Raw genomic sequence first — 25,825 nt, 5'->3', positions numbered from 1 at the left:
GTTTGATACTTATATAAGCTTTTATTATAGCACAGGTCATGATGATGTTTAACGCTAGACATCATCGCTCTAGAGGTTTCTAACCATTTAGTGCTTGCTTTCTTGAAACAACATCCGTTCTGGTCAATCAGCTGTGCCAAATATCCGACGCTATCACAGTGAAGTCAGCTCAATGCAGAGCTGGTCAGTGTTCGTGCTACGACACCAGCGGGATTGCCGAAGCTTGTGGATGTCGAGTGGTTAGAGGACAATCGCGACAATCGAAAATAGGTTGCTATGCATTCGATGACGCTAAGAAGTTGGGTACGCCGACAAAAGTTGCCGCTGTGACAAAGACAGACAATACCAACGGAACACGCGGGAATTCTTGACCGCGTCGCGACTGCAGTGTCACAACAGCCCCATGCAGAACCTTCTATTCGAACCATAAATTACAGCCCCGCGAGAGCATGTTAATCAGGACCACATCAGCGTACTAGTAGCTCAGGCAAAAACGCAGTTCAGCTGTGACGTCAACGCCTTCAGACCGCGGGCCTGTTGCAACACTCAACACCTGAGGTCATCCTCTTTATATTATCAATAATACACATTCAATAGAAGCAACCACATAATCTGCTCGATATTCTCGACGATTTTTGCCTTCATACTTCTATTTGATCGTACTCTTGCTGTCGCACGTTGCCAGCGCGCCAGCCTGCCCAGCGCTCCAGCACAGCGACAAGAGTCACATCCCGGCATTTCGTTCACACATACTGGCTACCGTCGGTGGTGGTGTACTGTAGCAGTGTGAGCAGGAGGTCACAGGCCTTCCCTTCCTGCCCACGTCCGGCTTAGTGACACTGAGACGCTTACTGCCGCCACCAGAACCTTCAGCTCTGGCCGGGAAAGAGACCATCACACGGTCAAACTTGCCACTCTGACCAGGCCAGATGTTGAGAGCAGCTGCCAGTCGCTGCAAGTGAGAACTGCCAAGACGTCAGCAATGATTTAGCCATAGCCATTTTTATTAAGAAAAGAAATGTACATAAAGTGTGACATGCAAGAAATTACCTAGCTATTTGTGATCGATGCACTGTTCGGCATGTCGCTCTAGGATAAGAGCGTTGCACCAGCATGTCAATGGGTGACCGAGCAACGCGCCAGGGAGACGCCCGTCAGAAAGGCCGATGGCTTCTGACCTTCACTGCACTGACCATTAAAGAGAATGTGGTCAGTGCCCACAGTGGCCAGAGTCACACCTCATAGCACTTCGGGTTTAAATGCACATAGGGTATTTTGCATCATTTTCTATAGTTCCATGAACGTTTGTGGCCACATATCATGCAGCCTGGTAGCTTCCAGAGCCTTCCGGGGCCCCTCCAGAGCGAGATGGAGTCGTTGAGTATCAGAGGTTGGCCCGGTACTAGCTCGTACCTTCTCACTGGCGAGTCAGCGGTAGTCGCCAAACATGAGATACACACATATCAACACGGTCAGTCTACAAACAGATATATCATCACTGAGATATATTAGCGGTGGCAAAGAACGCATTATAGCCGACGCTTGATCTGATGATTTATCACCTGCCAAATCTCAAATACCCGGATAGTGAGGCGCGGTAATAGCGATTTGTGCCTCGGGATTGCCACGGGTGAAGAGCAGCACAAAATATATGCTTAACGGGTATACGTAGGTTAGGCACACGGCTGGGCAGTAACGCGTTAAGCCAGCAGTTTCGTGTGCACCGGCCCACCAGCTTGGCTGTGGGAGATGATTGCAGCCCGTGGAACAGTTGACACATTGTGAGCCCATGCCTCTGGCAAATTGAAGGGGCGGCCACTCAATACAGAGGTGTTTCGCACGTTTGTACACTCAGTGTATAGCTGTACACAGACACGCATAGCCATATGTTTGACACAGTTGATCCCACTCTTCAGCAACAAATTTCCACGCCGCCTGGAGTAGATGGAGCGGTTATGAGCCAGGCAGCTTGCCTCCAAATCTCATGCCTACAGATTCAAAGGCACAACACAAACAAATAACATGCTTCTGTGAGACATTCTTTCCCATATGCTTTTGTTGAAGAGGAGTCAGAAAGAGGTGAGCATATCACATAGGTACGTGCCGATTGAATGGGCACTGGTCACTACAGTTACCCCAGAAATCGCGCCAAACACAGACTCGGTGGCGGTGGGCGTTCTCAATCAGCAGAGTTCCCCGGCAGAATGTCAGCGGCACTAGTAGTTTACGCCTGAAAATCAGGAGATAGAACAGATCAAACAGTGCCACTGTAGAAGACATGGGTAGCCAGAATACCATTGTCGGCTGTCAGGGTTAGAGAACGATATTGATGGGACATAAAACAACGTTAACCGTAATCGTTACCAGCAAAATATAACGACAGATACTTAATACTTTTGCAGAAAAAGTCACTCCATCTTCAGCCAGCCACGACATTCAAATGTTAATGAAAAAGGCTCACTCGAGTTGCCAGTTCAGCTGTGTCTTTCATGTCGGCATCCAAAAGATTTAATCTGAATAGCGTTGAGGTGATTATCAGCAGTGGTGAACGATGGCGCAGGCTGATATCGCTAACGCATGATGTGAATCACAGTTACTCTCTGATTTAAAGGTTTGCGCCGGTTGCCCATTACCAATAAGAACCAAAATAGTTACAGCGCTGCCAATCAATCATTCTTCTGAACCGCGACAGCCACAGCATATAACAGTTACATAAATACAGAATCCCGCCTGTGCTTTATCGCTCACCTAATTACTGATGTTCAGAAACGATTATCGCAGCCAGACTGATAAACTAACTAGGCTACATAATATTTTTGGACTTACTGAGGTCGATGTACAGATATAATTTGTAGCAGTAAGTGAAGAAGCCATAAGTTGGCCCCATAAAGTAATTTGATTCCCAGACAGTTATGTAACATACTGATGATGTCGCTCACAGGGCTTACCACGTTTCAAGGGCAAAGCAGCGGAACCAATGCATCAGACATAAAGCTTGCGTTAGTGCTACGATTACAGCTTGACGCAAAACTGGCACCAACGATTACATTTAAAAAAACATACTAACGCCATTACTATAAATTACCATTTATGGATGTACTCAATTGGTGAAAGATCGTTAGGTGCAGAGGAGCTGTTGGTCTGTCAGGGGGAGCAGACAGCCTAAAATAAACAAAAACAAGCTCATCAAAACCATGAAAAAGATACATTTCGGGCCAGTCGGGAGCTGTTTACCAAAGCCTCTCGACGTGCCGCCTCGGCTCTCTGCCGACAGCAGCGAAATAAAGGTGAAGAAAGCTTCCCCGATGAACAGCCTAGAATACACCATGAAGAGCTGACTGCAACACACCTCTGGACAGCACACGCCTGGGTCACACACACACACACACAGTTTCGAGAGCGATGGGGGAAGCTACAGGAGGAAAGGGACAGGGAGGAAGAGAGCACATGGGCAGAAAGAGAAAGGAGAATGAAAGGAAGAAACTGAGACAGGAAGAAGGTAGAAGGGAGAGTGGATGAGTGAGAACACACAAAGGAAAGACTAAAAAAGCGACAATGACAGAGAAAAAGTGGTCACACACCCGCAGAGCCGATCCACTGCAAAGCAGAGGAGACCGAACCAGCATGGAGAGGAATCAGCCAGCACAGTCAGCCACTGCCTCCTGGGCCCAGCTACGCAGAATGCACACAATATCCGGCTGTCAGCATACTCACGGAGGGAAGGAAAGCACAATATGAAGGAAGTCACTCCGTAAGAAATCAGTACGACTCGTGGCTTCAAAATATTACCTTTCGCGACGGGACGGTTAGTCTCCTTCTCCGCCCGCGGGGCGGTGGCTATCAATTGGGCTCAGTCACCTCCGGCTTCCCGAATAGCTCATCGCATTCGGACTAAAGCCAGTAGCCGCGGTCTTCCCCGGAGCCTTCTCAGTGTTCTGGTATGGCAGGAGCGAGCAGACCAGAGTCTTGAAGCGAGAGGACAGAGGGGAGAAAAGGCAGCCTTAGCAGAGGCAGATGAGGTGGGCGGCAGGGGAGCAAGAAGAAAATATATTCACTGCTCATTTCATTGAGAGACGGCACTGTGCTGGGTATCAGTGCTGACTCGCTGTCTCCTCTCCTCGGCAAGCATCATAGCACTCGTCACGTGAAAGGATGACACACTGTCCTTCAGCTGGCTCAGCGGGCACCAGACAGAGGCGGCTCGCTCCAAATCAGGATATCAAGCCTGTATAGATCTGAGAATACCGTCCGCATAGTTAGCCGCAGTCAGTAGTGCTTACCACCAGAACCGATCAAATATGACGATGCAATCTGCTGTCGCTTACTGCATTAGACACAACACCGTTTGCAGTCTCCGAAGGTCTCCTTACTGTGGGCATGGTGAGAGCCAACTGCCTAGCTGATCGCTTTAGACGCCTCAGGCCACCAGCATGCCCAGCAGGCTGCTGCCGGGGGCGTCAGCCGTAGAGCACGGGGATCTTTGGCACACCCAGAGGGAGAGAGGGTGAGCGAGAGCAGCCATGCGTGTGGTCACCAACCCAGCCTGCACACCAAGCTTGAGGAGGCCAGGTGGTCGCAAGGACTGCACAGCCTCTGAAATGTGACAGCACCACTATTGGTAAATTTGTTCGAACAGTGTCTGCTCCTGTAAAACAATATTTTTGCCGGACTTCAGAGTCTTTTTATAGTCCAGAATAGTTAACTGCTTCAGAAACTGACATATTGCTGTTACCCAGCCTTGTCTATTGTCAGTTCTACAACCTCTCATTCAGCCCCAGAGTTTCTTTCACTGCATCTTCAGCTGAAGGTAGCTGAATGGAGCTAAACATCATGGTAGTTGACCATAGTGATGAAGGTGTTCCTCCGGGAAAGAGAGTGGCTGTCAATGAGTATTTCACTTTTTGAGTATTGAAATGTGAATGTTGTTACTGAGTTGACTGAGAGACTAACATGATGGTATGATGCTTGTTATATTAATATACTTTGTTAGTATCTGGTTGTAATATTCTTTATTTTATTCTTTCAAATGTATTTATTTAAATGTATGGGTTAATTAATGTTTTATTGGTGACAATGTGACTTTGCTAAAACCTTTGTTGTGTTTGATCTACACAGACGTCCTGGAAAGAGGCTACCTCAGCAAGGTGCACAACTGTGTCTACTTCTCTGTTAGGGTGCTGGAGAATCAGTTTGAGTGAGTTCTTCCTTCTTTCTGGGGATATTATACTGAACATTAAAGATTTGAATCCTATGATAGTCTGGCTCCATATGTGTTTATACCGGACCTGCACTCTTGGCTAGGTCTCCCTTGTAAAAGAGGTAATTTGACGTCAATGTGACAACCTGGCGAAATAAAGGTTAAAACAATCTTTGTCTGTGTCAGGTTGGTGTCTCACCTGGACAAAGACACCCTGCGTCTCTTGGCTGAGAACGAGAGGGTGACCTGCTTCTCTCCGTCCCTGAGGAACAGACTGACTCTGGCCCAGGACCCCAGCACAGCCAAGGTACATAACCCAACATGACAAGAGCACTAATACACTCATGTTTCGTTCTCTTCAGTCAACTCCGAAGTAAACAGCAATTCACATTTTCCTAATCGCAAAGCAATGAATTGAAATGTAATTGAGCCCAGCCCTCTCTCTCTTCCCTTCCAGGTCTCCCCCTCTGTGGACACCTTCATCCACTCTGTCCCGTTCCAGCCTGCCACTGACAACCGCTCCAACTTCAGCAGTGACAAGGCCTTCCACACCTTCAAGAAGCAGAGGGATATTTTCTACGAGGTGCTGCGAGAGTGGGAAGACTTCCACAAGGAACCTAGATGGGAGTTTGAAGCAGAACTAGGCAATAGGGTCAGGTAAGACCAATACTAGTGGTATCAAACTAATGGCCAGTTTCACAGAACGAGTTTAAGCCTATTCCTTGACTATAAAAATGCTCTGGTTCCAGCAAAATGTGATGTCTTTTTTATAGGAGTAGGCCTTGTTATTGGTCATGTTATAATAGTGGTGCTGTTGTGCTTCCTCCTTTCAGAGGAATGGTGAGTCAACTGAACTCTACTGGAAACCACTCCCATTTCGCCAGACTCTTCCTCAAGCAGTTGGTGCAGGTATGGAATTTGGGATGGTGCAATTACACACACACACACTCGCGCTCTCTCTCTCTCGCTCACACCCCTCTCTCCCTCTAGATGTGCAAAGGTCCCCGTGCTCTGGGCTCCCCGGGTGACACCCCCGACGCGGACCTGCTAGGCATGCTGGGAGCAGACAGCCTGGGGCGTCTAAAGCGTCTGGAGGAGCGTCTGATCCAGCCCCAAGGCATTCTGGGACCCTGTCCTCCACCCGCCTTCCCGGGACACCAGGAGTTCTTCAGGGACTTCTTAAAGACCGCAAGCTGGTGAGATTGACAGTGGTGTTCCAGCTTGGATACAATGCAGTCGCATTTTGCAGATTACCAGATTGTCAAATCATATTGATCGGGTTCCTGCAGTGTTAAACACTACTTGTGCATTTTGCAGCGATCTTATACGGACTGATTGTTCTCAGATCTATACAGATGCGGAAGTATCCTGATTTGTCATTTGGGTGAACGTCTACCCGTAACCATACCTCTCTGTCCTAGTTGCCAGCTGAACCAGCACCTGAAGGACAGTCTGTGTCAGCAGCTCCTCCAGCTTGACGAGGTGTCCGTCCTGGCTCCCGTGGTCTCCAGTACCGAGGGAGAGGGAGACATGGAACAACAAGTCAGCACTGATTACTCTGTAGACCTGGTGCAAGATCTCTCACCTCAATCAGAATGGGGCTTGGTGGAGAATATATTTTCTTGTTTTAATACCCCCCTTTCCCATTTCTCCTCACTCTCGCCCTCTCTCTGTGCCACCTCATCTCTCTCTCTCAGGATGAGAAGCAGCGTTTCTCCTCTGTCCTGCTGTTGGCTCGTCTCCTAGCTAAGTTCCTGGGTTATATCTCCTTCCTGCCATACCAGACCTCTGAGAGGCCCTCCAGGGAGATACAGGAGGCTACTGCCAGCCTCCGCAGCAAGGTACTGTGGCACCAGACTTGGAATAGTAGTCGGTGGAAGCAATTCAGGAAGTAGACTTCAAACCAGAATTGACTGAATTGAAATGTCACTGACCCTCACCCTTGTTGGAAGAGGCATATTCTTTCATCCATCCGCAGAAGATAACTATCTTATTACAAGTCAGTAAAGTACTAGTTTCTTACCAGATTGTGGCTTCCTTCCTCTGTGCTTTTTCCTTCCCTCCATTCTCAGAGTATGTCTGTGCTGGATGTGTGTGCGGTCCTGCGTAGCTGTGTTCGTAGGAGACGGACCATCCTGACTGTGCCCTGGCTGGTGGAGTTCCTCTCCATGCTGGACTTCACCGGTCCCTTCCTCCTCTGCTACAGGACCGTTCTGGGACTGCTGCTCAGCCTATACAGGTGTGTGTTACTTTCTCTATCATTCTCCTTTTTTAGTGCTTTCACTCTCTCTTGCATGTCCTTCTACCTTCTTCCTGTCTCCAGTTTCTTCCTTCATTTCTCCCTTTCTCTTTCTACCCATCGCTCTCCTTCTCCCTCTATTTCTCCCTTTCCACTCTGCTTCCCCGTCGCTCTCTCTCGTGATCTGAAGTCCAGACCGTGTGTGTGTGTGTGTGTCTCTTAGGCGGATGGTGCTGTCCAGAGAAGGAGAGGTGTGTTACCTGAATCAGCTTCTCATGGTGGCTGTTCTAGGCTGGCTGTTCCAGATCCCAGTGATCCCGGAGGAGCTTTTCTTCACTACTGATTTCGCTGTAGCTGTCGAGCTAGAGGAGAGCCAGACCAACGTCCAGGGACTTGTGAGTAAACTGGAATGGCTCTTCTCAATTACATTTGAAGGCGAAATGCCACGGTCTTTTCATGAGTTTTGATGAACTTGTTTTTTTGTTTATTTTAGGACTGTCTCCCCCTGGTGGACCAACAGCTCCTCTACACCTGCTGTCCTTTCCTGGGTGGGTACATCCATAGAAATCAAATGAGTAATTTATAGTAATAGACAGCGTTGGGTATGTTACTTTCTAAATGTAATCCGTTAGTTGCTAGTTACACGTCCAAAATTGTAATCAGTAACGCAACTTTTGGATTACCAAAACTCAGTAACGTAATCTGATTACATTCAGTTACTTTTAGATTACTTTGCCCTTGAGAGGCATTTTAAGAAGACAAAAATGTATGTTACCAATTGAACGACATCTATTGCAGGATAAATCAATGTTAATGTTTACATAGCTGGCCATATATGGAGGTCAAATTTTACTTTATGGGTTGCTTATGTAGGCTTCTTCTAACCATCACTTACTGCTACATTAAATTATATCTGTACATTGATATAATTTATAAGTCCAAAAATGTATGTAGCAACTACAGATTGCCCCTCGTTAAGTTTATCAAAAGTGTGCGAGTCTGAGCACGTGTCCATTAGACCTATGAATTTTTTTTATCAGCATGAATTAGATTGAGCAATAAAAGCCCCACTTTTATTCCATAGGCTGGGTTCTGTGCTATGTAGCTGTTGCAAGAGTGCATTTTTCACTGGCTGTCCACTGGTTTCAAGAAGAATGATTGATTGGCAGCTTTAACTTCAAGAATTCAACTATTTTTTTTGGTTCAAATACACATTTAGATTTGTGAACAGCCATCCACAATCTGTAAGGCGCAAATAGCTAAATCAGAGAGTAGCTGTGTGATTCACATCAATGCGTTATGTAGATATCAATACTAAGTGATATCCGTATCGCCGTAGACTACACCAGTGCTGTCATCCGTACCTCCAAGCCTTTATTCAGGTTGGGTAATCTTTGGATGCCGACAGCAGTCGCACAATTGGAAGACACAGCTTGGACTGTAGCCGAGTCACTCAGGTGGAGCAAACTTAAGCCCCTTTTTTCAATGCTGATTTGAATGTCATTGAGAAAACAACAACAGGAGTGTTAAAGATTTTATTTTTTTCTCGCAAACATCCGTTCTAAATTTAAAAGTAATCATCTGGTTTTTCAAAAGTATCTAATCCGATTACTATATTTTTGCTGGTAACGGATTACAGTTAACGTTGTTTTTGTAATCCCTTACATCTAATCCGTTCCTCCCCAACCCTGGCAATAGACAATAGTTATTCTATTTCTACATGTGCAAAGTCTTCTGTAGGGGCCCCGAATGGTGTTCTCACAATTGTAGCTGTTTGATTATCTGTTCTATCTCCTGTTTTCAGGTGAGTTCCGTAAACTCCTCGCTGCCTTTGTGGCCGGTAGCTCTGCCAGGGGTGGAGGCCTCATCCGTAAGATCACCCCTACCTCTGCTGAGTTGAGAGGTACCCCCACCACCACCAGGTCACAGCAAAAACGACAGGTACGGTTCTAGGAGTAGCTGGCCTAGTGGTTAGTGCCCCGGGTTCCAATCCGACGTACTGCCTATGTGATACTCTCCTACTATCTTTCTGACCGTCTCTCCTCTTCCCAGCAAAGCATACTAAATAGGAAGGAAAGTGTCTCTAGAAGCATGTTGATTTGACTGTGTTGTCACCTTTGTCTGTAAAGGTGGATTTGGAGCAAGCCTTCTTCCATAACCAGCCTCCATCTCTCAGACGAACGGTGGAGTTTGTTGCTGAGAGGGTGGGATCCAACTGTGTCAAACATATGAAGTGGGTACTGTCGTGTGTGTGTGTACAGTATACACTGAGTGTACAAAACATTACGAACACCTTTCTAATATTGAGTGGCACCCCCTTTTGCCCTCAGAACAGCCTCAGTTTGCCAGAGCATGGACTCCACAATGTGTCAACTGTTCCACAGGGATGCTGGCCCATGTTGACTCTAATGCTTCCCACAGTTGTGTCCAGTTGGCTGGATATCCTTTGGGTGGTGGACCGTTCTTGAGACACACGGGAAACTGTAACCCAGCAGCGTTGCAGTTCTTGACCCACCCAAACCGGTGTGCCTGGCACCTACGACCATACCCCGTTCAAAGGCACTTAAATATTTTGTCTTGCTCTTTCACCCGCTGAATGACACAAACAGAATCCATGTCTGAAGGCCTAAAAATCCTTCTTTAACCCGCCTCCTCCCCTTCATCCAGATTGTTTGAAGTGGATTTAACAGGTGTCATCAATACAGGATCAAAGCTTTCACTTGGTCAGCCTATGTCGTGGAAAGAGGTGTTCCTAATGCTTTGTACACTCGTATATAATATAGTGATCGTATGTATCCACTGTTTGTAGGTGTCAGTGTTGATACGTGTAGTATCCTCATGTGACTGTGTTGCAGGGTCACGCTGGTGTGTGAGCTGGTCCGTGGTGGAGAGAGGTTGCTGAGGGAGGGGCTGATCTCACCAGGGGCCAACCCTCTGATACTCAACGACTCCATCTGTGCTCAGCTCTGTGACGGGGGCCAGGAGGCTCTGGAGAGAGCTACCAGGTACACATGGTTTCGTCTATGTGTGGTTATAAACTTGATTCATGGAGCTTGCCAATTAAATGGTCCCTAAAAGTGCAAGTCCTGCCTATGGTACTATTTTTAAACCCAGGTCTGTATGGGGTGTGACTCTAATTTTTGTGGAGCTTTGACTACAGACTCTTGTGCGTTCAGGTTTTGCAGTGAGAAGGGTCCAGAAGCCATCCGGGTTCTTCTTCCTGACGAGACGTCTCCCGCTGTAAGTCTATTCAGCGTTGCTCTTTTAACTCTGGTCTACATTGACATGCTAGTCATTAGCAGACGCTCTTATCTAGAGCGACATACAGTTAGTGCATCGGTCTAAAGATAGCTAGGTGAGACAACCACGTATCACACTTGTAGTACATTTTCTTTCTTAATAAAATAGCTATAGCTAAATCAGTCCTTGCTGACAATGCTAACATGCGTTTTCTCTCCCGCCAGGTTCTCACTACATCTGAGAACATCACCAAGCGCCTGGCCACTGAGAAGGCCTATAGCTGGCTCTCCTCCAACATCACAGCCCTGGTCAAGCGAGAGTGGAAAACAAAGTTTGACCGTGTGATGAAGTCTCTTCCCAGCCCAGAGGCTAGTGGTGTGGAAGTTTCTAGTCTTGTGGCTAAAGCTGGAGCTGCAGCAGTCTCCCAGGAGCAGTCACGTACCCCAAAACGGGACATGGGCAAGGAGGAGGCTGTGACATCCTGCCCTCCAGACTGCCCCCACAGTGCACCACTACCATCTGATGTCCTGGTAGAGATTAAGGTAATATTCTAATGAATAAAGAATACCAGGATGTAATGCTATCCTTATTATAGACACTAGATTGGAGCTAGGAACACAAGCGTTTCGCTACAGCCTCAAAAATATGTACTAAATATGTGTATGCGACCAATAAAATTCGATTTGACTTTGATAGATAGAAGTATGAGAGCATAAAATCAATCAGAATAATGGTAGATTATGTGAGGTTCAGCTCTGGTGAATCAGTCTTATTGATGATAATAGAAAAGAGGATGATTGTGCCCCCTACAGGAGGTGTTGAGTATTGCAGTAGGCCCGCGGTCTGAAAAGGAGGCGTTGACTTGTCTACAGCTGACCGCTCTACTGGGAAAAGTAGGAGACACACTGAGCTGCAAAAAGGTACCGCAGGCTGTCGTCACCTTGGTCCTGATTAACACATGCTTTATACTCCCGCAATGAACATGGGTTTATGGTTCAGATAGAGGTTCTGCATAGGGCTGTTGTGGTGACCGTATTACCTCCACACCTGCAGTCATGACCACAGTCAAAATTCCACGTGACCGTTTGAGTCACGGTAATCTGTGCGCTTTGACATGAATGGCACTGATGCGTTGGCAGTACCCAACTCTCTAACGATCATCAGGTCACTAATGGCCTGGTACTCGGTTGTCACGGTTGTCCCTCTAACCACTCTGACATCAATGCAAATACAATTGAAAATCGAATCAAAACAGTGTCATGCTTTTGAAACTCACTGTTAGTCTACATTGTTTGACTTCACTGTGATCGATCACTATGAAGAAAGAAGTTCAACAACAGGTGGAAACTGAGGGGAAAACGTGGTCGTTGTGGATGTTGTTTCAAAGCCAAACACAACTAAATGGACAGAGCTTTCTAAGGTGATGATTAATGCAAAGCATTTAAGGCATCTCATGTAGAACACCCATTGGCATATTAAAGCTTATGCATAGGCCTGTATAAAGCCTGAATTAAAATGGTGTTCTACAATAGGCCTATATAGCCTACCGCATATTACGCACGGCAGAAAAACTTTTTTTTTTTAAATACAACAGATTTAAGATGTCTTTGGTACACAATTGTCTAGCCTATAGGCTATTCCAAAATTCAACAAAACTCTAGTAATCCTCTTTAGTGTGGACTGTGTTATGCATACTGGATGGCATGGTTACCTTATGATACGCTCCAAATGTTCTATCCATGAGTCTGGGAGAGAACGTATAAGCCTAGGTGATGCAGTTGGTTCATTCACTTACCGAGTATAGTTAGCCTACAATTATAGTGAATTTGTATTTGATCTTGAATAGCCTACTAATAGTGTATTTAAAAAAAGTATTATCATAATTAATATCTCACCACCATGCGTTTCCGTCTCTTCTCTCTCCTTAAATACTTTCTCGAGGACGCGAGACGGGCTGTCAACAGTTTAATGAAATGCGTTTCATTGGTTAAACATGTTACTATCGATGTTCGTGAACAGATTTCGCTTGCTTTCCCAAATGAAGCACAGGGTAGCTGCAGGAACTGGGTTAGAGAGCCCATGGCATACAGAGTTTAGGTAGAATATCACCTGTCGCGCAGCGAAAGGCTGCTCCTCAAACGGGTTGACGCGTGAAGTGAAATAAGTGTTCTTATGAGCCCAGACATTTCTACATGCAATCCTGTGTGAATGCAGAGTTCTGATGGTTGCCACTAGAAAGAGGAGGATCCCAGCTTTCTAGTGCTAATATATTAATTTCTCAGCTGCTAATATTATGCACATTGCTCTGCTGTAAAACCGGAGTAGCCTACCCAGCATAAAAGGAACCGCAAGAAAGCACAACCTCCATTCACTATTTGGGTGCAAGTGGATGACATGTCTTTTTTTCCCATGCCCCTGTTTCTGCCCATTTGATATATGGCCCATTCTAAATTAAAACTACTTTTACATGATAGTAAAGACAAGATTACATTTAGAATAGTGAAAATATGATCACTTGATGAGAGAACGGCATGTTCAGCCTGAGGCAAGGAACAGAGCACCAGCTTCTTCTTTTTTTGTTGCAACTTTCCCAAATCATCAATATCCTATAATCACATCATGCAGCCCATATATCTTTTCTAAGGTTTGTGTCATTCACAACTAAAGTTGCCAAGTAACTCTAAATCTAGTGTATAAGACCTGTTTCAAATGATCACTTTTACTCTCAACATAGCGCTACATATGCGCAGTGTGGGCTCGCTCGGGAATGGGGCGGAAACGGTAAATAATGTCACAGGATTTATAAGCATATCTTAACAGACTACCTACAGGCCGAGGCATGGCCAGATAACGTGCGTTAGGCCGACTCAGAATACACTTGTTCTTATGATATACATTTTTTTTTTTTTTAGACCTGCCTAACCCTAAAATACATGCAGTGCGTTCAAAAAGTATTCAGACTGTCACTTTTTTCACATTTTATGTTACAGCCTTATTCTAATGTATTCAAGTGTTTTTTTTCCCCCTCATCAATCTACACAAAATACCCCATAATGACAAAGCAGAAACGGGTTTTAAGAAAAGTTTTCAAATGTATTAAAAATAAAATATCGCTTTTACTCAGTACTTTGTTGGAGCACCTTTGCAGCGATTATAGCATCAAGTCTTCTTGGGTATGACGCTACAAGCTTGGCACACCTGTATTTGGGGAGTTTCTCTCAAGCTCTGTCAGGTTGGATGGGGAATGTCATTGCACAGCTTTTTTCAGGTCTCTCCAGAGATGTTCGATTGGGTTCAAGTCCGGGCTCTGGCAGGGCCACTCAAGGACATTCACAGATTTGTCCCGAAGCCACTCCTGCATTTGTAACAGTCTAACTTTAGACCGTCCCCTCGCCCATACCCGGGCGCGAACCAGGGACCCTCTGCACACATCAACAACAGTCACCCACGAAGCATCGTTACCCATCGCTCCACAAAAGCCGCGGCCCTAGCAGAGCAAGGGGAACTACTACTTCAAGGTCTCAGAGCAAGTGACGTCACCGATTGAAACGCTATTTAGCGCGCACCGCTAACTAAGCTAGCCGTTTCACATCCGTTTCACATCCGTTACACATTGTCTTGGCTGTGTGCTAAAGGGTCGTTGTCCTGTTGGAAGGTGAACATTTTCCCCAGGCTGAGGTGCCGAGTGCTCGGGAGCAGGTTTTCATCATGGATCTTGCTGTACTTTGCTCCTTTCATCTTTCCCTCTCCTGACTAGTCTCCCAGTCCCTGCTGCTGAGAAACATCCCCACAGTATGATTCTGCCACCACCATGCTTTACTGTAGAGATGGGGCCAGGTTTCCTCCAGACGTGACTCTTGGCATTCAGGCCAAGGAGTTCAATCAGACCAGAGAATCTTGTTTCTCATGGTCTGAGAGTTCTTTAGGTGCCTTTTAGCAAACTCCAAGCGGGCTGTCGTGGCTTTTTACTGAGGAGTGGCTTCTGCATAAAGGCCTGATTGGTGGAGTGCTGCAGAGATGGTTGTCCGTCTGAAAGGTTCTCCCATCTCCAGAGAGGAGATGGGAGAGTAGTACTGGACCAAGAGTGACCATTGGGTTCTTGGTCACCTCCCTGACCAAGGCCCTTCTTCCGAGATTGCTCAGTTTGGCAGGGCGATAGTTCCAAACTTCTTCATTTTAAGAATAATGGAGGCCACTGTGATCTTGGGGACCTTCAATGCTGCAGTCATTTTTTGATACCCATCCCTAGATCTGTGCCCCAACACAATCCTGTCTCGGAGCTCTACGTACAATTCCTTCAACCTCATGACATGGTTTTTGCTCTGACATGCACTGTCAACTGTGGCACCTTATATATACACAGGTGTGTGCCTTTCCAAATCATGTCCAATCAATTGAATTTACCACAGGTGGACTCATCAAGTTGTAGAAGCATCTCAAGGATGATCAATGGAAACAGGCAGCACCTGAGCTCAATTTTGAGTCTCATAGTAAAGGGTCTGAATAAGTATTTAAATAAGGTATTTTTTTTATTTTTATTTTTAATACATTTGCCAGAAATCTAAGCCTGTTTTCTCTTTGTCATTATGGGGTATTTTGTGTAGATTGATGAGGGGAAAACATGTATTTAATCCATTTTAGAATAAGGCTGTAAGGTAACAATGTGGGGTGTGAATACTTTCCAAATACTTTCCAAATGTTTCAACTGCGGCCTTCAGCGATTTGCATGTGTGCCGGCTTGGAGATGCTAAACGTGTTTGTTAAATAATGGTCAAATAAACGTGAGAACGGCTGTTATTTGCATAACAGTTACCGGCTGGCGGAATGTCATGACGGCCACAGACCTAGACATGTATACTACAAGTTTGTTTTTGATTTGTATTTATTCTCTCCCCTCTCCCTCCTACCTATTACTTCACAGTTCTCATTCCCAATGCCTGAACAGATGCTGATACGTTGCACCGTCCTACTAGCCTGTAAACTAGGTAAGATGACGAGAGCTGGGACTACGGCTAGAAACCAGGTCGGGGGGAGATGCACTGAGTGTATGAAACATTAGGACCACCTGCTCTTTCCATGAGGAGGAGGTGAAACCTATTATCCCTTACTGACGTCACTTTAATCAGTGTAGATTGAAGGGGAGGAGACAGATTTTAAAGCCTCGAGACATGGATTGTGTGTGTCATTCAGCGGTTGAACGGGCAAGAGAAAATATTTAAGTGCCTTTTGAACAGGGTATGGTCGTAGGTGCCAGGCGCACCGGTTTGAGTGTGTCAGGAACTGCAATGCTGCTGGTCTTTTTACGCTCGACAGTTTCCTGTGTGTATCAAGAACGGTCCACCACCCAAAGGACATCCAGCCGACTGGACACAACTGTGGGAAGCATTGGAGTCAACATGGGCCAGCATCCCTGTGGAACGGTTTTGACACCATGTCCCGACAAATTCAGGCTGTTCTGAGGGAAAAAGGGGGGTGCAACTCAATATTAGTAAGGTGTTCCTAATGTTTTGTACACTGTGTACATTAATTTGCCTGTTGCCAAGACCTCCATTGTTATCATGCCTTCAGTGCATGTCCTGTAGGACAAGGGTTGGCTACAGCATATACATTATGCAATGAAGCCAGATGAGACCTAATGTTGATCATCATTGAATTTGTGTGTATGCACAGTTTCAGGGGAGCTGCCCATGGTGTCCCCACAGGAGGAATGTGGTAGGACAGTGTCTCCTGGTAGGACAGTGTCTCCTGATCCAGTACTACCAGACTCAACAGTCCAAAGGGTAGGCTGTTCAATCAAAGTCCTGCTGGAGCAGTTGATCCTCCTGTGGGGGAGAGACTGTTGTTCATCAGCCCCCCTCCATCTGCTCTTCACAGAAATGACACTCAGTGCTGTCCTCATGGCCAGCGACTCACAGGTACGTCTTACAGACAGATTATTTCACTTTTAATACACTGTATTACAATTCCAGTGGGTCAGAAGTGTACATACACTAGTTGACTGTGCCTTTAAACAGCTTGGAAAATATCATGGCTTTAGAAGCTTCTGATAGGCTAATTGACCTCATTTGAGTCAATTGGGAGTGTACCTGTGGATGTATTTCAAGGCCTACATTCAAACTCAGTGCCTCTGCTTGACATCATGGGGAAAATCAAAAGAAATCAGCCAAGACCTCAGAGAAAAATAGTAGACCTCCACAAGTGGTTCATCCTTGGGAGCAATTTCCAAACGCCTGAAGATACCACGTTCATCTGTACACGTTCATCTGTACGGGGGTGGCAGCATCATGTTGTGGGGGTGCTTTGCTGCATGAGAGACTGGTGCACTTCACACAAATAGATTGCATCACGAGGATGGAAAATTATGTGTATATATTGAAGCAACATCTCAAGACATAAAGTTAAAGCTTGGTTGCAAATGGGTCTTCTAAATGGACAATGACCCCAAGCATACTTCCAAAGTTGTGGCAAAATGGCTTAAGGACAACAAAGTCAAGGTATTGGAGTGGCCATCACAAATCCCTGACCTCAATCCTATAGAAAATTTGTGGGCAGAACTGAAAAAGCGTGTGCGAGCAAGGAGGCCTTACAAACCTGACTCAGTTGCACCAGCTCTGTCAGGAGGAATGGGCCAAAATTCACCCAACTTATTGTGTGAAGCTTGTGGAAGGCTACCCAACACATTTGACCCAAGTTAAACAATTGAAAGGCAATGCTACCAAATACTGATTGAGTGTATGTAAACTTCTGACCCACTGGGAATGTGATGAAAAATATAAAAGTTGAAATAAATCATTTTCTCTATTATTCTGACATTTCATATTCTTAAAATGAGTGGTGATCCTTACTGACCTAAGAAATTATATTTTTACTTTGATTATATGTCAGGAATTGTGTAAAAACTGAGTTTAAATGTATTTGGCAAAGGTGTATGTAAACTTCCGACTTCAGCTGTATGTAGTTGAAGCAGTATGTATACTACCGGTCAAAAGTTTTATAAAACCTACTCATTCAAGAGGTTCTTTTATTTTCACTATTTTCTACATTGTAGAATAATACTGAAGACATCAAAACTATGAAGTAACACATGGAATCATGTAGTATCCAAAAGTGTTAAACATGTTTGAGATTCTTCAAATAGCCACCCTTTGCCTTGTTGACAGCTTTGCACATTCTTGGCATTTTCTCAACCAGTTTCACCTGGAATACTTTTCCAGCAGTCTTGAAGGAGTTCCCACATATGCTGAGCGCTTGTTGGCTGATTTTTCCTCCGCCCTGCAGTCCGACTCATCCCAAACCATCTCAATTGGGTTGAGGTTGAGTGATTTGTGGAGGCCAGGTCATCTGATGCAGCACTCCATCCCTCTCCTTCTTGGTCAAATAGCCCTTACACAGCCTGGAGGTGTGTTGGGGCATTGTCCTGTTGAAAAACAAATGATAGTCCCACTAAGCCCAAACCAGATTGGAAGCCATGCTAGTTACTTGTCCCTTGAATTCTAAATAAATCACAGACCGTGTTACCAGCAAAGCACCCCCACACCATCATACCTCCATGCTTTATGGTGGGAAATACACATGTGGAGATCATCCGTTCACCCACACCACATCTCACAAAGACACGGCGGTTAGAACCAAAAATCTCAGATTTGGACTCAAGACCAAACGACAAATTTCCACCCGTGTAATGTCTATTACTCTTGTATCTTGGCCCAAGCAAGTCTCTTCTTATTATTCTTGTCCTTCCATAGTGGTTTATTTGCAGCAATTTGACCTTGAAGGCCTGATTCACACAGTTGCCTCTGAACAGTTGATGTTGAGATGTCTGTTACTTGAACGCTGAAGCAGTTATTTGGGCTGCAATATCTGAGGCTGGTAATGAACTTATCCTCTGCAGCAGAGGGAACTATGTGTCTTCCATTCCTGTTGCGGTCCTCATGAGAGCCAGTTTCATCATAGCGCTTGATGCTTTTTGCCACTGCACTCTTGAAATGTTCCCCATTGACTAATCTTCATATCTTAAAGTAATGATGACTGTTGTTTCTCTTTGCTTATTTGAGTTGTTCTTGCCATAATATGGACTTAGCCCTATTTGATAAAGGACCATCTTCTGTATACCCCCCTACTTTGTCACAACACAACTGATTGGTTCAAATGCATTAAGAAGGAAAGAAATTCCTCAAATTAACTTTTTAAGAAGGCACACCTGTTAATTGAAATGCATTCCAGGTGAAGCCTCATGATGCTGGTTGAGAGAATGCCAAGCATGTGTGAAGCTGTCATCAAGGCAAAGGGTGGCTACTTTGAATAATCTCAACAATACTATGTGTTATTTCATAGTTTTGATGTCTTCACTATTATTCTACAATGTAGAAAATAGTCAAAATAAAGAAAAACCCTTGACCATTTGACCGGTAGTGTATGTATTGAAGAAATTACTTGCATTGACTGGTATGTGGTTGTTCTACTTACCTTTGTTGAATGCACTTACTGTAAGTCACTCTGGAAAATTGCATCTGCTAAATTACCTACATGTAAATGTCATCCTAAATGTAATTATGTCAACCTTATTTCATTGAGAATTCTGTAGACGTGAGTATGTGAAGCTCAGGTTTTATGCCCCCCAGATAAACCAGCATGCTCTCTGTCATATCTCTACAGTGGGACAACTTCCTGTTCCTGGTCAGACAGCTGGTAGAGCGGGGGATTCTGGGAGAGGAAGAAGTGGTCTCTCATTGGAGGAAGCTGTCACAGTTACCCTGGCCAACGGTGATTGTTTGCTTGAAACTTAAAACATGTCTGTCTCCTCCGCACTGCGTGGAACAGGAAATCGGTGGTGCTCATTGTCATAACTGTTCAAGAGAATTTAGCCAAGCGAAACCTGCTTGTGAATAACTATCTCTCTTTTCACTATTTAGGAATTCATAGAGAAAATCCAGCAGCAGTCCTCTTCCACCACATCCCTTCCTCTGCCTGAGCTTCAGAACCACATGGACATGTTGCAGGTCTCACCACAACCTGTAGAGGGAGCCAACTAACCATCACGACAAAAAAAAACACATGGCTCTGAGAGACACATGCTCTGTTGGCCAACACTGCCCAGTCTGTTAGAAGACATATGTCACTGACAGGTGTAGCTGAACTCTACTACTCTGGCCAGTCAGTCCATAGTGCCGTTCTAGGCTCCTGAGATGTTAAACACACACAGACCGTGTTTAGATGAACAGCCATTGTGTACAGAACAGAGGAGACAATCACCTGGAACATCACTCATCTGTACAGCCAGCCACAGTCAGTTCAGACTAAGCCCTAGCCACAAACATCGTTAGGGTAAGGGTTAGGGCCAAAGGGATGCGGTAGGGACCGGCTGACACTGTCCTGTTTAGAGGTGCAAATGGGAACCAAAAGGTCCTGCTGCTCAGGACTAGTGGTGGAGCCATAGGCCAGGGGGAAGGGTGTACCAGAAGGCTGAGAACGAGGGGTGCAGTATCAATAAAATAACTAACTTGGACAGACACTAGTAAATCAAAAAAGGTCAACAAAAAAACACGAGAAACCAATCCCTACTCGACCCCTACTGCCCTAGACATATGTAGGTCTGAAAGGATTATAGTAGAGACTGTATGTGTCAGCATTAAGCAATAGTGGGTAAGGGCTGGCTGGGGGATGATTTGTTATTGGGCCAAGAAATGTGTCATTTCTAAACGTTCACAGATAAATATGTATTTGTGTTAGTCTCAGAAGCACTTAAGAGTGTAACACAATGCCTTTAACCGTCACTCGTGATTTTGTGTGTTCATGGATGCTTTCTGTGCATTTGTAATAATGTTTAGTTCACGTTGGACTTAATGGTACCATGATTGTCTGCTGCTTTTAAACTTTACATTTTCGCATGCTGCCTGTCACATATTGAAAAATAATAAATATGTATTCTTTGGGACTAAACGGTTAGAAGTGTTTCTGTAAGTAGGCTTTGATTGAACTAATGAAGATATATTATTGGGGGGGGTCCTTTTCATTGTAATTTTTATTTCACTGTAGGCCTACTGTATTTGCATGAACACATTTTCATCAGGGAATTTAATGCACTTGTGAAATCTTATAGGCTCCATGTTTTCTAATTGCAAGGCAAGCGTCCTCTGCGCTGCTCAACACACAGACTCCAGGCCAGCAGGAAGTTGCGTTCAGTTTGCCCCACCGTCCGTTGAGCGTCGGGACGAAGAGGATCTTTCTCGTGAGCGATGTCTTGATTGACGGACGGTGAATACACATTTTCCCGTTTTAACGGGTGAATGTAATTATTAAGGGGTGTTTATAGCATAACTAGTCGCATTTACCAAGAGCGGAACTATGGCAAACGTGAAAGTCGCCATTCGAGTTCGCCCTCTCAACGCAAGGTAAATTCAGCCTATTTCTCTTCTATTCTGAGTTCACTGTCAATAAAGTTGGACTACTAACTTGCCTTGCTTCGTATGCAAATGATAATTTTCAGAGTAGATGACAATAGCTGTGATGTATTCTGCTGTTGTGTGTTGTCAGTGTTACTACGCATGGGAATTGGACTGAATTGGGCAGCCCCAGCTCATTCGATCTCTTGCCTACTTTCCGATACAATGTAGTTAATGTCATGATGATAAGATGTAGGTCGCCTATATTCCTTAAATGTGCATGATTTATATGCATACACCCTCGGTCTCAGTTTGCAGGTTACTTCTTGAAAGGCCACTGACAGCAGGTATAGGGCAAGGCTACACTGTCAGAATAAAAACATTTACGTTGACATTTTGAAAAATCTATTGTCTCCATTATTATGCAATTACTGAAGTAGTAATCTATATGCCGCAGTAACAACAATATTGTAATGACCGTGTTAGAACAAATGAATGTGTGCTGCCTTCTAGTGAATACGTATCCCGTTTGTTATATCACTCATATCACAATCTAACAAGCAATATTTGTTGGCGAAACACTCATGGGAAAACTTTTTTGTGTGTCTATTTTACAGCGGCATAAACATGTTTTTATTGGGGTAGCTAGACTAGTGTAGTAAGCACTGTACCCCACAAGCACCCTCCTATTAGCCCAAATTACAACAGTATGTCGAGTTAAAGGTCCTTTGGGGTGCTTAGGGGGTGGGGTTGTACAGTTAAATCAAATTTAAGTTGACTGTATTTTGCCATTGCCTTTGGCCAAGCAATATAGGCCTAGCTATAAAACTTTTTTTTTTAACGTCTTTGCCTGAACATCATTGGTTGTTTTAAATCCTTTCCTTGCGCTTTGCATTACAAAAGGGGACTTAATAGCTCAAATTCACTGTCATGCAAATACATGCTTCCTGGTTGTGTCTTTTACAGGGATTTAAGTTGGTGCTGTTTGTGTGTGTGTGTGTGTTCATGTGTTAATAGAAAAGTGTTTTGCCCTTCGGTACAGTTTCATTGTCGCTGTCATGCCATCATTCAGGCTTTGCATTGTGACACAGAGATAACAGGAGAACCCAAGCTGTTACATGTTTCTCAAAGGACCAATAGGGCCCTACGTAATCTATCCTTTGCCAATTGACAGCCAATCCGATTCTTTCCAATTGGCTACAGTATGCTGTGAACCCTTTTTGAGAGAAAGAGAGAGACGGAGAACCAGAGAGAACAGCACTAGCTACTATATGTGTTACAAAGTGTCAATCCATTTGAGTAATATTTCAGTTTGTGTCAAAACAGAAGAGGCCTCATTTTATTTTCCATCTCCTTCCTTCCTCCTTCCATTCATGCTGGTCGAACCCCAGTTAGAAGCCGTCTCTCTTGGGGTTGTCGTGGTTTTGGGTTGGGCTGCTGGGGTTGGCAAAATGAATCCCACGTGGTGGAGCATGTGCTTATTACAACTTCCAACAGAATCCCTGGTCTGATTTATCTACCCCGCCTCACACACCCAGACCAAGGACAGAGAAGTTATAAGTACTATTGCAGTGTCCCTCATTGTTGCAATCCCCCATTGTCGCTCAAGGAGTTATAAACTCATTCAGCTCTACTCTTCTACAGCCTCAGATTTCATTTTGTTGCATCATATGTGTCCAGAGTCAGCATCTGGAGCACACAGAGAGCCACACACACACACACACACACACATGGGCTTTTGTCCAAGGAATGGCTCAAGCTTTCTCAACCAGGGGACTCTTTGCAGGGCCCGTTTGGACTGTTTTCTTTTGAATAAGAACTGGAGAGTGTTTTTCCAACTCTGATTCCTAGATTTGTGGGATTGTCTTTGACACCATGTAATAGTCTCATGTCACTAGTCTCAAGTAGCGCTTGCTAGATTTCTGTCTGCCGTCCCTCCCTCTTTGAATGTCACAAAGACAAAAGTACATAAAACAGAGTTTGAAAAGGTAGCGCCGATGAAACGATGTCTCTGTAACGACCGTTAATGTAATTAGTGATTGGTCTCATGTAGCCGTCCTGTCTAACTGAGCAACGTGGGTAGATCAGAAGAGCCGATGAATGAAGGACACGGCCTGTCACCTTTATTAGTTTCTCTCACACTCTCACACTCAGCTAATGTATAATAATACATGTCATTTTAGCAGGCGCTTTTATCCAACGCGACTGATAATCAAGTGTGCATGCTTTTTATGTACGGGTGTTCCCAGTAACTCAACCCACTATCCTGACTTTACAGGTGCTCTACTAACAGCTACAGAGGACCACCAGTTCGTGGTCATGTCTGTCCACCACGACTTTCCGTCTTCCCCCGCATCTGTTACCCGTCTCCCCAATATACCCTGGGCAATTATAATGTGTAGTTAGTGTGGGCAAATGTGTGAAACTATACAAAGGAAGGTATACTAACACAATGTCTATCGCTCTGCCTTTCACAGGGAAGGTGTGGATGGAGGGAGGCTAGCTGTGCAGGTGGAGGACAAGTTGGTTAGGATAAAGAATAATAAGGTGAGTGCTATACTGGCTTCTTACCCAGCATGGGACTGCCTGCACAGGTGACTCTGATCCACACACACACAAATGTCTCCTAAATAGTATCAGATTGGGGTTATTTTTCTTGTAACCAAAGCAGAACCCTTATTTTATTTGGGGCTATATAGAACCATTTCTTAAAGGTTCAATAAAGAACCATGGTCACAAGGTTCTAAATGGAACCTGTATGGGGCCATAAAGAACCCTTTCCTAAGGTTCTATAAAGAACCACTGAAAAAGGTTCTATATACTACAGCGGAAAATGGCTCTACTATAGTTACAACCCTTTTTTATGGTTCTTTATAGAACCTTTATGGAGAATGAGAAAGGTGGGTTCTATAAAAAATCTGAAAGGTTCTTTTGTAGAACCATACATGGGTTTTTTATTCTGGTCAGCCATATTATATTGTTACATTTCCATAGGTGTTAATATTGTGTTAATTGGCTAGTTCAACCAAGCGAGCTACCTTCTGGAACAGCTGGGGATCCCTGGCTGATTTAGTCAACTGTCCTCAATTGACACAAGGCCACACATGAGTCTTTCACAAGACACATCACTGGCCATGGTTTTATAGAATGGCATAACACAACAGATGAGATCAACTGGAATGACACTCTCACTCACGGTTGCACAAAAAGAGCTGTGCTCAAACTACGCCCCCAAAACATTGTAATCAGCCGCCTCCCCGACATTTTACTCCTCACTAAAAGAGCAAAGAACCCCTTTATGAACTGTAAAGAACCACCGAAGAGCTCAAAAGGTTTTTTGAGTCATCGTGGTTCCACAAAGAACCCATCACCCTCCCCAAAGAACTCTCGAGGAACCCCTGATACTGTATATGATATTCCCATGTTCTATTGCTCTTTGATATTGGCCAATATACAGTGGGGAGAACAAATATTTGATACACTGCCAATTTTGCAGGTTTTCCTACTAATGCTAATTAATTACTTAAAAATCATACAATGTGATTTTCTGGATTTTTGTTTTAGATTCCGTCTCTCACAGTTGAACCTATGATAAAAAATTATAGACCTCTACATGCTTTGTAAGTAGGAAAACCTGCAAAATCGGCAGTGTATCAAATACTTCTCCCCACTGTATCTCTCAATCAACATCAGAGCTGAGGCAGCGATCTTGACGGACTGTTTATGTGTGTAGGGCAGGTTGAGGGCAGCAGGTTTCGAGGAGGTGGGGGCATCCAGAGGGTATGTGTCTCTTACACACAGGATGTTTACACTCAGGACTGGGCCCTTTGCTGTCTGAATCCAATATTGTTTATAATGATTATGCAGAGCCTACACTCCCTCACACACACTGCCTCACACACTCGGAGACACTTAGAGGGAGGGACTGTCGTACACATGGCCCACAGGGACGCACACACATGTAGAAACACACACACACAGGCAAAGGGGTCCTCCCACAGACACCACGACACTCATACACACACTCCAATAGGACACTCGAAGCCTCTGCTGTTTGGGGGATGATGACAAGTTGTTACAACCCAAGTTACAACCCAAGTTACAACCCTCATACCTTTGTTAGAGCAAGTGGTTTAAAACCGTCTCCGTAGCGTGACTGAGTATCTGTGGCAGCCCCCCATCTAATTATTGCCTCCCAGATCCAGCAATTAGGAGGACACTGCTTTATTACCCCGTCTTAGTGACTTAAAATCAAGTTTCTTGAGTGTGAATGTTCAGCTTTGCAATGTTATCGCTGGTTGTTCAGGGCAGGAGATGTTTACGGCAGAAGTTAGAGAAGGGAGAGGATATGTGTTTTTAGAAATGATGTGAAAGAGACGAGCCACATATGGTGTCCTGCTGTTATGGGAAGAATTATTTTAGGCAAGTAGGACAGTTTGGATTAAGACGGAGAAAGTGAAAAGAGGGGAAGAGGAGAGTGAACACACACACGCTCGGATGGGAGAGAGAGGGCAACGTTGAAGAAGGACGGGAGAGCAGGGGAATGAAGGAACGGAGGAGACCGAAATGGAGATAGACGGATGGACCACAGAGGCGAGCTCACACACCATATCTAAGCCTGTGTGCTATGTGGTTTCACTCTCAGATCAGCCATCCGAAGCAAGGCTATTGTTTAGTATCATAACAATGGTGCATGGCTGAAGTAGCAGGTTTTCACTGCAGTCAATTGGCTGTGAGGAATGAATAGCTTTAGTGTGGCCTAATGCT

At 44.8% G+C, this 25,825-nt stretch overlaps 2 protein-coding genes across 2 annotated transcripts in view; both read left to right on the top strand.

Annotated features, from left to right (window-relative positions):
- LOC118362880 (codanin-1) overlaps nt 1-20,615 on the top strand; it is a 44,271-nt gene extending 23,656 nt beyond the window's left edge. The window contains exons 8-28 of the mRNA XM_052485228.1: nt 2,065-2,206; nt 5,116-5,194; nt 5,384-5,504; nt 5,655-5,854; nt 6,031-6,106; nt 6,188-6,393; nt 6,619-6,739; nt 6,895-7,038; nt 7,270-7,436; nt 7,660-7,831; nt 7,930-7,984; nt 9,241-9,377; nt 9,566-9,669; nt 10,292-10,441; nt 10,613-10,676; nt 10,901-11,218; nt 11,489-11,596; nt 15,598-15,661; nt 16,347-16,591; nt 19,332-19,439; nt 19,589-20,615. Coding sequence (XP_052341188.1) covers nt 2,065-2,206; nt 5,116-5,194; nt 5,384-5,504; nt 5,655-5,854; nt 6,031-6,106; nt 6,188-6,393; nt 6,619-6,739; nt 6,895-7,038; nt 7,270-7,436; nt 7,660-7,831; nt 7,930-7,984; nt 9,241-9,377; nt 9,566-9,669; nt 10,292-10,441; nt 10,613-10,676; nt 10,901-11,218; nt 11,489-11,596; nt 15,598-15,661; nt 16,347-16,591; nt 19,332-19,439; nt 19,589-19,708 — 2,901 coding nt within the window. The 3' untranslated portion in view covers nt 19,709-20,615. The remainder of the gene's footprint in view (nt 1-2,064; nt 2,207-5,115; nt 5,195-5,383; nt 5,505-5,654; nt 5,855-6,030; nt 6,107-6,187; nt 6,394-6,618; nt 6,740-6,894; nt 7,039-7,269; nt 7,437-7,659; nt 7,832-7,929; nt 7,985-9,240; nt 9,378-9,565; nt 9,670-10,291; nt 10,442-10,612; nt 10,677-10,900; nt 11,219-11,488; nt 11,597-15,597; nt 15,662-16,346; nt 16,592-19,331; nt 19,440-19,588) is intronic.
- Nucleotides 20,616-20,841: 226 nt separating this feature from the next.
- The window catches only part of stard9 (StAR-related lipid transfer (START) domain containing 9), a 56,366-nt gene continuing 51,382 nt past the window's right edge, over nt 20,842-25,825 (top strand). The window contains exons 1-2 of the mRNA XM_052486569.1: nt 20,842-21,067; nt 23,536-23,605. Of these exons, the coding sequence (XP_052342529.1) occupies nt 21,021-21,067; nt 23,536-23,605 (117 nt within the window). The 5' untranslated portion in view covers nt 20,842-21,020. The remainder of the gene's footprint in view (nt 21,068-23,535; nt 23,606-25,825) is intronic.

This window comes from Oncorhynchus keta, chromosome 29, assembly GCF_023373465.1.
Source record: "Oncorhynchus keta strain PuntledgeMale-10-30-2019 chromosome 29, Oket_V2, whole genome shotgun sequence".
In the NCBI taxonomy this organism is placed as follows: Eukaryota; Metazoa; Chordata; class Actinopteri; order Salmoniformes; family Salmonidae; genus Oncorhynchus; species Oncorhynchus keta.
The sequence above is the reverse complement of the archived record's forward strand: the minus strand, read 5'-3'. Positions and strand labels throughout refer to the sequence as shown.